Source organism: Phytophthora parasitica (genome assembly GCF_000247585.1).
Source record: "Phytophthora parasitica INRA-310 unplaced genomic scaffold supercont2.20, whole genome shotgun sequence".
Lineage (NCBI taxonomy): Eukaryota > Oomycota > Peronosporomycetes > Peronosporales > Peronosporaceae > Phytophthora > Phytophthora nicotianae.
The window spans coordinates 553,859-564,517 of NW_008649006.1; the positions used below are offsets into that span (position 1 = coordinate 553,859).

Sequence of the window (10,659 nt, forward strand, 5' to 3'; positions counted from 1 at the left end):
GGTCTAGACTTCTGAACACTTGAAGTGGTTCGAGCAAATGGGAAGGAAAGAAACGCTTAAATCTTTGACCACAGACCTTGCCTCTCTAGCTACATGCACTAGTAACGTTATTTTCTTTGCGGCATGGAACGTACAAAGACTAAGCGCCGTATTTAGGTGCATATCCAAGACGGAAAGCCATCTCTTTCATGAAGACGCGAGCGTCCATTGCTCCGTATCCACCGAGCTTGTCCACTTCTGCTTCATCGAACGTCTGCACAGCGTCACGACGAGTCTGGTCCTGGTACAAACTAGCAAACATGAGGCGCTGAGGGGCTTCATCCGAGTCCTGCTCTGGATACTTGTGGTCAAATTTCTTGTAGCTCTGCTGGGGCCGAAGCGGATGGGAATCCGACGGCTCCGTCACTCTCTGACTGGCAGTCTTCACAATAGAGACGAATACTTTGCTGCTGCCATCCTCTTGATGTTGCGCTGCCAGCTCCGACACTACCGAGGTGACCCAGTGGTCCTTGGGTAAGGATCCATTCTCGGCCACTTCGACGTGTACGAAGACTAGGGCCTTGGCGATCTCCGGGTCCGCTAGAAGCGACACGATCTGAGTCTTAGAGTCATCTGAGTCCTGGACATGGTGCACGGACGCCACTCTAGCGTTCTCAGCAAGTTGAAGAGCGGAATCAGACGCGCTGTAGAAGGAAATGGGCATCTTTGGGTATCTGATAAGATAACACAAGGCACCTATTTTTAGCGGAAAGAGCAATTGATCACTTTGGATACTTTTAACTCACGCGATAGCACCCTCGTCCCCCTGAACGCCCAGCAGCGCCGACAAGGCGCTCACCTTCAATTCCGACAGCACCAGAAAGCCATTGCAACCGCGCGCTGCTACGTCATCGAAGACTGGAGAAGTAGTGACCCCCTCACCGTCCAGGAAGACAACGAGGACCTTTTGCGAGAGGTAGTGTGCCGGCATTCTCAAAAATGATTTGGGTCATGGACAAAACACCGGTTTAATGTATACCACATCGTTTGAGATTCGATCGTAATTTAGTGTATAAAACATAAACGTCCATTTTCGCTCTGCCAGGCATCACAGACAGTCAACAATGCGGGACCTGCTTGGTCATCAGGAGATTCGTCTTGGCGATCTGCTCGAGTGACGTAGCTGGCCGGTGGTCCTCGTCACCGCCTGCGGACCGTATCACTCTTCTTTCTCGCTCGCCTACGCACAAGCTCCTAGACTGAAGATGGCGCCCCGCGACGCAACAAGCGAGAAGTCTCCGCTGCTGCCTACCACGGCTGCTTCCAGCTCTAAGGAGCCGGCGGTGGACGTCCAGAAGGAGTTCCTGGGCTTGTCTTCCATAGCGCTGCAAGTTTCTCTTGCCACCTTCGCGCGTATCGCGCTGTACTCGATCGACTATGCGTTCTTGGGGCATCTGGGCACGACTGAGCTGGCTGCAGCCTCGCTAGCATCGGTCTGGACGACAGTACCGCTGCTGACCGTGTGGTCCAGCATGTCGGCCATTGTGACGCTCTGTGGACAGGCCTGGGGAGCTGGCAACGCCAAGTTAACTGGTATCTGGCTGCAAATGGGGCTGACGCTGGTGACGATCTGCACTCCTCCGCTGATGCTGTATTACTGGTTCGTGGAGTTCGGACTGCGTGCATCCACAAACGATGAGGAGGTCGTACGTCTTGGTATCCGCTTCTCGCGTATCTTGATGTTCTCCATCTGGCCCAACCTCGTGTACGTCTGCTTGCGACTATACTTCCAAGCTATGGGAGTGATGATGCCTACGACGGTGGTGGGCACACTGTCGATGGTGGTGTCTGTCACGGCCAACTACTTTTTCATCTACGGTGCACTCGGCTGGGCTGGTCTTGGATTCGACGGATCTGCTGTGGCGACGGTGGCAGCCTCGTGGTTCCAGCCAGCAGCTCTAACCTGGTACTGCATCATCTACAAGAAAATGCATCTACAGGCTTGGGGTGGCTGGGATTTTAGCGAATTCACCCGCGAGCGCATGACTGTGTTCTACAATAACTCTGCTCCCGCAGCTGTCAACAGTTTGGTGTCCAATGTGGCGTCCTCGGCGCTTTCCCTTGTTGCGGCATGGCTGGGTGCTGATATCATCGCTGCTAACGCTATTGTATCGGGTTTCTGGCGCTTACTGTGGGCGCTCTTCTGGGGCTTTGGATCGGGTACACAGATCCGTGTCTCCAACTTACTGGGAGCTAACCGACCGAAGGCTGCCAAGACGCTGAGTATGCTTGGATTTGGATGCACCGTTGTCACTGTGACGCTGCTCGCGTTGATCACGCTTGTGCTCCGCGCCGATGTGTTTCGACTGTACACTAACGACGGCGACTTGTTAAACGTGTGCGTGTCGGTGCTGCCGATCTTCATCGTGGCGTTCATGGTGGAGGCGACAGAGATGGTTTTCGCCTCGATCCTGTCTGCTATGGGCCAAGTGCATATCACTGCGTGGACTAGTACACTGGCAACGTGGCTAGTGGAGCTACCAGCGGCCTACGTGCTTGCTATCGTATTGAAAGGCGGCTTTGCGGCTCTATGGTACTCGATCTGCCTCATGGAGCTGCTCAAGTTGGTCGTGTATGCGGTCGTGTTGCGTCGGATTGACTTTGCACAGATGGCACGCGAAGCTGTGAAGAACATGGAAGTGGAGGACGAGAAGGAGGAGGTAAATGTTGCAGTAGCCGAGGGCGGCACCACGGCTCTCGGTGCCAACACTGGTCTGCCGTCTCCTGTGCCGACTACACTCCTGACGCCCTCGGGCCTTGTGCATCAATGGGACCACGTGGACGACGGTGTTCACCCACACCAACACCACAACAAGGAGCAATCTTGAATTGTGAACGAGGGGATCACGAAGGACAAGTGAGATGAAGCACAGATTCAACGGTGAGAGAGGTCCATTTGCAGCCGCGTACGTGGCCAAGTGCGAGCAATGTGCGTACAGTAACGTTACAGTCGTAAATACACTGCGTGTGGATCAGGAGAGGTCCATTGGAATTGTGCCCAGGCATCTTGATTACTAAAAATCTGAGCCCGTGAACGTTTCCCTCGCCGAGGACCATTCGCTTCGAAGTTTGGCTTGGTTCGTCATTAGGTGATACAAAAACGGCCATCACTTCAATAACCTGCACAACATAATTGCTGCGGCAACATGATATCGAACTACACCTGACCCTCACGTCATTGCTCTTTTGTTGTACCTTCTATCGTTAATGTACTACCAAATCAAGTAACGCCCCGACTTTGTTCGAACGGCGCAAAGATTGATGTGCTTGACTACGTCCGAAAATGACTTGAACGTTGTATGGACGAGAGTGGTGGTCTCTGCATGATGTGTGTGCGCACTCGCTGGTCATTCCGCAATTTGACTTGTTGCGCCCGCATCGGTCCAAGGAGAAAGAAGACGAACCTTCATGGGGGAGACGTCACCGCTGCTCAACAGCGAGAAAGGCCGCAGCCGCGGCCAGCGTGCTCTGGCCAAAGAGGCGGACGTGGACGTGGCTGAGGAGTTCTGGGGACTCACGTGGATGGCACTGCAAGTGTCGCTCTCAACCTTCGCTCGTATCGCACTCATCTCGGTGGACAGTGCGTTCCTGGGGCATCTGGGTACATCGTCACTCGCTGCTGCGTCGCTAGCGTCCACGTGGACGAATGTGCCACTCGCTGGCGTGTGGTCTGGAGCGACAGCTCTCATTACACTATGCGGACAGGCCTGGGGCGCTAAGAACGGCGAACTCTCGGGCATTTGGCTGCAGATCGGGCTTGTTGTGGTCACAGTGTTGTCCATACCCGTGATGATCTGGTACTGGAGCATCGGATACGTGCTTGAAGTGTCCACAGATGACGCGGAAGTGGTGCAGCTGGGCGTGCGCTTCGCCCGCATCCTGTCGCTGAGCATCTGGCCGTCGCTGGTCTACGCCTGCGTGCGTCTGTACTTCCAGTCGATGGGCATCATGTCCCCCGTCACTGTTGTAGGCACGCTATCCATCGGCGTGGCGTGTGCTGCCAACTACATGCTGATCTTCGGCGCATTTGGCTGGGGAGGTCTGGGCTTTGACGGCTCGCCCATGGCCACAGTCATCGCTTCCTGGTTCCAGCCAGTTTCACTGATCTCGTACTGTATTTTCTACAAGAAGATGCATCTTCAGGCCTGGGGAGGTTGGGATTTGAGCGCATTTACGCCCGACAGACTCAAGATCTTCATGAACATCGCTGGACCAGTTGCTGCCAACAGTATGGTGTCCAATCTGGCCAATTCCGCCTTGACTTTAGTCGCTGCAAAGCTCGGATCGGATGTCATCGCTGCTAACGCCGTGATCTCGGGTCTCTGGTCACTACTATGGGCGCTCTTCTGGGGTTACGGCTCGGCTACGCAGATCCGTGTGGCCAACTACCTCGGTGCTGGACGTCCCAAGGCTGCGCGCGTGCTGGGCTTTCTGGGGTTCATGTGTACTGTTGGTACAGTAGTGACGCTAGCCATTGTGACGCTTATGCTTCGAGAAACGCTTTTCCGCTTGTACACGAATGACGACACGCTGCTGCAGTTGTGCATGTTGGTCCAGCCGATCTTCATCACTGGCTACATGATCGAGTCGCTGGAGATCCTCACGTCGTCAGTACTTGCTGCCATGGGTGAAGTAGCGGTGACTGCGTGGGTCAGTTCGCTCAGTGTGTGGTTTATTGAGCTCCCGATCGCGTACTTTGGCGGCGTCACTATGGGTCTAGGCTTCTCTGCACTCTGGTATGGCGTGTGCACGATGGAAGTGCTGAAACTCGCAACCTTCTCGTTTGTCCTGTCGCGTACAGACTGGACGGAGATGGCCGAGCGAGCAGTGAAGAACATGGAGGCCACGAGTGATAGTGACACGGGCGTGGAGCAGGAATCGCTGCAGTTCGCAATGACAGAAGGTGGCAACACGCCTGGCAGTTTGGCGCCAGTGGTTCGGTCGCCTGCTGCCCAAGAACTGATGACGCCGTCGGGTCGGCGCCGTCAATGGGACCAAATTGAGGACGGCACGTTGCTGCGCTCTCCTTTCTTCGGCCGCACGCCTCGATCGGACACTTCGTTCTCTCAGGCTTAAGAGTTTTGCTTGAGACGACGGTATTATATTAGCTGACACTGTGCTCAAGGTACCGAACGCTTCAGTAATGGTAGTTTTGCATTTCTTCTGCTGGTTTTTACTACGTTTTATCTCACTTGTTGAGCTTTGATCCGTTCAGTAGACTGTCGACTTCGTCGTCTTCTGGTGCTGGAGGATTCAACGCCACGAGCTCTGGCACTTGGCAACATGGACAGTGACCAGCCTTGAGGTACTCGAACTCGAAGTCTTCCTCGTGGAAGAAGCGACGGCAGTGGGGTGACAGGTAGATTTTGATCTCTGGGATCATGTTCTTGTAGTACTTGGGACGGATGGCTCGTGTGGGATACTTGACGATGAAGACCTCGTTCGGACGGAGAGCACGCAACGTTCGAGCGTCCAGTTGAAGGACGCGATATTGAGCCGCCCCTGAGCGATGGCCGACACTCGAGCCATACGTCGCCTGCTTGTTCAGAGCTTGCTCGAACAGATCCGTGCCGTCTTTTGCCCGGTCTTCTGCGCGCTCCGGTTCATCGTCATCGAGTTTCATGCTCTGGGATCCATTACCGTAGTCGGTCTCTCGCCAGCCATCGCCTGCTCGCTTATTGCTGCCTCCTGTGTCTGTTGGGTGCATCAAGATGAGTTCCTCCGCTTCTGCGTCCGAGAGACCAGGCTGAAGACAAGAAGGTGGTTAGTACGTCAGTCGAGTACGGAGAAAGACGTTCTTACCTCGGGTTGGAACTCTACAAGCGGGAGGTTCTCGAACGACACGAAGGAGCGCACGAACGGATGCCCGGAGTTGACGCAGACATCGCCAGTGTTGTTGGGGTTCAGCAGAGGATTCACCGTGGACGAGCGGTAGTCTACAGGCAGCAGTTCCTCGCGATCGGCATACGGTCTAGCTTGCAGTGTCATGGCAGTGCACTCGACAACAGACTGCCAGTCCTGTCTCAACTTCATCTGCAGCAGTTTATCATACGCTTGCCGTGCCAGTTTGTAGCTCTCCAGTTGCAGTCCATGATGTCCGAGTGTGAAGTAGATGTTGCAGAGAGAGATCCCAGGAGGAGGAGGCGCTGTCACCACGGTGTTGCCATTGCCTCCTCCCACTCTGCCGTTGCTTCCTCGAGCCGACAGTTTGTTGAGAAGGAATCGAGCAGCATGAAAGAGCGACTCTGGCAGTAAAGTGGTGAATGGCTCGTCAGTGAACGCGTAGATCATAGCGTACGCGTAGTAGAGCTCGGACAAGAGCTCATTCTCTGTCGCTTCTGCGAGTCGTGTACGTTGTTCCTCGTTCAGCTCCATGGGATCTTCTACTTGCTGCTTGGAGTCCAAGATGGTCTTCATCTGCTGCTCGCAGAGTCTCCAATGATAATAAGCCGCCGCACGGAATCGACGCTCACTGACAGCGTTGTCTATCAGTTGACAGAGCAACTTGCAGCACTGATCAGGTCGCTGCGCTCGCGTGTACGCTTCCAACGCGTCATCGAAGCGGTCCTGTGTCACCAGCCACTGCGCGTACGGCACAAAGACCTCATCCGGTCGACGAACGCTGTCTCGGTGTCTATCAGCCAAGCGAACTGCTTCTTCCCACTCCTGCAGTCGGATGTGCATCTGCAGCAACGCGTCGAGATCTCCGAGTTTCAAGTACACATCACGGGCATTGGCGAACTGTCCTCCTTTCAAGAAAAAGTTGGCAGCTATACCGAGTAACTGCGAGTTGGCTGCAACTTCAGGTCTACGTGTGAGCTCCAAGAGTTGATCAAGCCAACCGTGTTCGCCCAGGATCTCTCCAGCACGAACGTAATTGCCGCTCGCAGCGTACATTTCGGCAGCAGCTCGCCAGTCCTGGACGTCTTCAGCCCACCGAGCTTGTGCGAGCACGAGCTGCTGGACATCTCCTGCCTGTCGAGCCGTAGCAAAGCGCTTGGCTTCGTCCCACATGCGGAGATCTGCGAACATTTTGATGGCACGTGCTGGTTCCCCACAGTCTGCGAACAACTTGGCAGCCAGTGGGAACTTGCCCTGATGTGCCATGATCTCAGCCTGGAGAAGAGCCTTGACCTTCTTCCCCGCTTCTCCGCCGACATCTTCACCTTCCCGGTTGCTGCCTTCACTCTGTGGAAGTTGCTGCTTCCAAGTCTGCTCTAGAGCGTTCACAAGCTCAATGTAGCGAACGTCTCGCACACGGATGAAAGCTTTACGGGCGACCGAGAAGCGCATGCTCTTGAGGGCTTCCCACGCCAACAAACGCCAGTCTGCAGCTGTGACACCCAAACACGACACTGCGTAGGCTTGATCGAAGTTGTTCTGCTCCAGGTACCGATACAGAGGTGCAGATTGAGGTACGTCGATCGTTTGGACACTCAGCGCACTGAGTGAGAAGACCTTAGAGCCCGAGAAACCCACGACGAAGCCCTGCATCCGTTGAGTGTGGCCTGGGAACTGACCCGCACGGATCTTGAGCTGCCCATTACCGCCGAAACACAGCATATCTTCACACTCGGTGTTCCAAGCCACACTGTTAGTGGATCCTTCTTCAAACAGGAGCTGCTTGGTGGCCAAGTCGTACACTAAACACTTGTGCGAATCATCCACGACAGCAAGTTTTTCTCGGCTGGAAGAGCAAGCAATTATGGTTAGAGTATATCCGCACACTCTAATTTAACCGTAACGTACTTGGCGCTGATGTCGAGACAGGAGATTGGACTGCTTTGCTGGATGAGGGGAATCGGGAACGGATTATTGATGAAGATCTGCCACACTGAGCCGTCTTTTAATCCGACAAGAAGACCTTCACGACCAGGAGCACCGCCCGTCACTTTGATGTATCGGATAAGCGACTCTAACACCCACTCGCGCTCTTTTCGTCCCGTAAAGTCATACTGTTGCAGCTTTTGCTTCTGACACAGGATAAAATGCAAACTGGTGACAACTAACAAACTGCATGGCAGGTCCTTCGTGATACGTTCTTTAACGCGATAGTGCATGTCGTAACTGGCATTGGTCGCGTTGTTACCTGCGAGTTCATAGATGATGATTCGGTCCGAAAGCTGAACTGCAAGGCGATCACGATACACGCTGAGCTTCTTGACGCAGTCGCGAGTCTTGATTCGAACTTTTTGCTCCGTCATTAAATGCTGGACGATCACATCTGTAAGATGTTCGCGATAGGCGTAGCGCTCCTGGTAGATGCCATGCACAGTGCCAAATACAAGGCAGAACACGGACAGCGTGCCATCCTCACTGCCTACACCCACAAAATTCGTCTTCGGTCGGGCCTTGATTGCCCAGATCCAGCTTTCCTGCTCACAAATCCTATAGCAACCAGTCAATATTCTGCATTACAGTAGGGAAGTATGTGATTAGAGCATACCCGACGAGGAAAATGCCGTCCTTGGTATAGAGTCCAGCCTTACGATTGCTTCCGCCTACGAGGAGATACTTACCCTTACTACAATATTAACAGTAATTAGAGCACCATTAGAGTAAAACTGTAAAAAGGATGTGAACTCTACCTAAAGTAAGTGAGACTGGTGGGATTGAACGATAGTTTGCGAGCTTTGCCCTGCATGACGCCACTCGGACTGTAGAATGACAATGTTCGGTCCCAACATCCGACAGCGAGGATATCGGTAGAGTCATCTTCAAGTGCTGGGCTCCACGCCAATGCCCAAACTGGTGCACTCGATCGTTCAATAAGCCTCTTCTCCGCTCCCATTTTGTCTCTCAAAGTCACGTTGCCGTTAAGTAGACCAAGTGCCAGCAGCTGACCATCCTTGCTCCAACAAGCTGATATGATTTTAGCCACAACCTTGTGTTTAGCCACCGATTTTTGCTCCGGAGCCCAGAGACCAAAGTCCGACGCTGTGCAGCTTGCAAGACATTGCGATTGAGGATTGTAGGCCAATTTCTGGATACTGTCGTTGTGTGTGTACTTGAGGATTCCTTCGGCCTTGTCCGTCCAGATGATGACGATGTTGTCTGCTCCACCGGAAGCGAAGCGTTTGCCGTCGTGTGAATAGTCTACAGCATACACTGTCCCTTTATGACCCTTTAACGAGTGTAGCAATGTACCATCAACTGCGTCATATACCAGCACGCGAGTGCCCACAGCTGCCACAACTTGAGTTCCGTCAGGTCGAAATGCCAAATCCTGAACCACAAATTTCTCGCCATTGCGCTCAGGCACTTTGTCACTCCATGCCAACACACTACGCATGGCTCAGTAATGCACGATCGTCGATCTACACCCTCCGTAGCTGCACACTAACGCTCGGAAGATGCCAAGTGAAAAGTCGCACGTGGTGGATCTTGAAAAGCCGTAAATTTTTAATCTAACAATCTGCAAGAGCTCACATTAATTTCTAACGTTATTGTGATTTTCTAAGAAAACCACAATAACTTTAGAAACTTACAATTCGTGATTCAATTTTGTAGTTTTGATTTAGTGCACTTGTTTTTTAGCGAGAATTTATCGCTGCTTGGTGTCGAATCGACTGAGACTGATGGCAAAGGCTTGCAACATGGACAAGGGGTACTGGAAGTCCATGTTGAAGCAGTCCTTGCCGACCTTACCGAGTTGAAGTAGCACGTATTCTTGAGGGAGGGAGACGGTGCCTTGATCATCATAGACGAAATCAGGGTAAGTCTTGCGATACTGTTCACGCATTTGCTCGTTGGTCGGCTCGGAGTGTACAAGTTGAAAGTTTTTCACCGAAACGCAAGTTGCACGACTGCGGAAGTCCACGATGCAGGACGAAAGAGGGTCATACTTGGTCTCACGTTTGTGCAGGAAGACGAAATTGTTAGCGTCCATGACGTTCTGACCACCCTGTTCAACGCAAAAATATTTCGATTAGACTTCTGTTTTCGCGTAATATTTAACCATTGCCAACGTACCGCTGATGCGATGTTGCGGACGTGTTCTTCCATCATTTGATCACGGGAGAGTGGTCGCCACTCCAAGTAACTTTGACCATTTTCTTGGATCGCTGGGATCACCACCTCCATTTTACGAGGGTATGGCTATACAAACACCATGTGAACGACCTTCGTCAAAGGACAAAATAAATAATAGTAGTTACCTTTTTGGAGTAGTGGTACCGAATCATAGCAAGTTCAGCTCGAATGCTTTGTCTGACTTCGTCATCAATTTCACAATCGGAATCCAAGTCCTCCGGGTTGTCTCCTTGGTCGTACAAACTGTATTCCATCATACTAGTGGATGATCGTAACTTGCCGATATACTGGTGACTCCGCATCATTCGAGACAGGAACAAGTCATCCCTAAATGAAGAAAAAAAATGTTAGAAACTCAGACAAAAGTTACAGAACTGAAAATACGAACTTGTTCATGGAGATGACGTAGTGCGACGTAATTCGGCTAGTGGCTCTCTTCCTCGCGTACATGATCGGACGTCCACTGGAGCTGTTGACTTCGAGCAGTAAAGTGTAAATAGGGGCGAGCTTATTTGGTCCACTATCATTCCTCTCGATAAAGCACTTGACAATTTGTCCGCGACCACATTCGAGTGGACGCTTGACGAA

General features: G+C 52.6%; 5 protein-coding genes across 6 annotated transcripts; 2 read left to right on the forward strand and 3 right to left on the reverse strand.

Moving 5' to 3' along the window:
- Positions 1–38: 38 nt before the first annotated feature.
- On the reverse strand, positions 39–981 carry PPTG_10067 (hypothetical protein). Its single transcript, XM_008905308.1, has 2 exons — positions 786–981; positions 39–713 (listed from the first exon to the last, which is right to left on the reverse strand). The coding sequence occupies exons 1-2, from the start codon at positions 968–970 to the stop codon at positions 140–142; spliced, it is 759 nt and encodes a 252-aa protein (XP_008903556.1). The 5' UTR covers positions 971–981; the 3' UTR covers positions 39–139.
- An 89-nt stretch (positions 982–1,070) lies between these two features.
- Positions 1,071–3,131, forward strand: PPTG_10068 (hypothetical protein). Its single transcript, XM_008905309.1, has one exon. It carries the CDS (start codon positions 1,245–1,247, stop codon positions 2,865–2,867), a length of 1,623 nt encoding a protein of 540 aa, XP_008903557.1. The 5' UTR covers positions 1,071–1,244; the 3' UTR covers positions 2,868–3,131.
- Positions 3,132–3,354: 223 nt separating this feature from the next.
- Positions 3,355–8,075, forward strand: PPTG_10069. 2 transcript variants are annotated; one of them, XM_008905311.1, is made up of 2 exons: positions 3,355–5,164; positions 5,255–8,075. In XM_008905311.1, the coding sequence occupies exon 1, from the start codon at positions 3,448–3,450 to the stop codon at positions 5,113–5,115; it is 1,668 nt and encodes a 555-aa protein (XP_008903559.1). In that variant the 5' UTR covers positions 3,355–3,447; the 3' UTR covers positions 5,116–5,164; positions 5,255–8,075. The 2 variants fall into 2 exon arrangements, with proteins under 2 accessions (XP_008903559.1, XP_008903558.1); XM_008905310.1 differs by having other exon boundaries at positions 3,355–8,075.
- Positions 5,105–9,331, reverse strand: PPTG_10070 (hypothetical protein; the record flags this gene model as incomplete). The annotated part of the gene is made up of 5 exons (XM_008905312.1): positions 5,105–5,785; positions 5,842–7,726; positions 7,789–8,427; positions 8,486–8,563; positions 8,628–9,331. The coding sequence occupies 5 exons, from the start codon at positions 9,329–9,331 to the stop codon at positions 5,228–5,230; spliced, it is 3,864 nt and encodes a 1,287-aa protein (XP_008903560.1). The 3' UTR covers positions 5,105–5,227.
- Positions 9,332–9,583: 252 nt separating this feature from the next.
- On the reverse strand, positions 9,584–10,521 carry PPTG_10071 (hypothetical protein; the record flags this gene model as incomplete). Its single annotated transcript, XM_008905313.1, has 4 exons — positions 9,584–9,943; positions 10,012–10,137; positions 10,197–10,398; positions 10,460–10,521. The coding sequence occupies 4 exons, from the start codon at positions 10,519–10,521 to the stop codon at positions 9,584–9,586; spliced, it is 750 nt and encodes a 249-aa protein (XP_008903561.1).
- Between the last annotated feature and the right edge of the window lie 138 nt (positions 10,522–10,659).

What these genes read in the sequence shown, in the direction of transcription:
- PPTG_10069 (XM_008905310.1), top strand. Translation starts at nt 3,448, where the DNA reads ATGGGGGAGACGTCACCGCTGCTCAACAGCGAGAAAGGCCGCAGCCGC.
- PPTG_10068 (XM_008905309.1), top strand. Translation starts at nt 1,245, where the DNA reads ATGGCGCCCCGCGACGCAACAAGCGAGAAGTCTCCGCTGCTGCCTACC.
- PPTG_10067 (XM_008905308.1), bottom strand. Translation starts at nt 970, where the DNA reads ATGCCGGCACACTACCTCTCGCAAAAGGTCCTCGTTGTCTTCCTGGAC. An exon ending in GGGGACGAGGGTGCTATCGC is followed by an intron (nt 714 to 785) that starts GTGAGTTAAAAG and finishes TTATCTTATCAG; the next exon opens with ATACCCAAAGATGCCCATTT.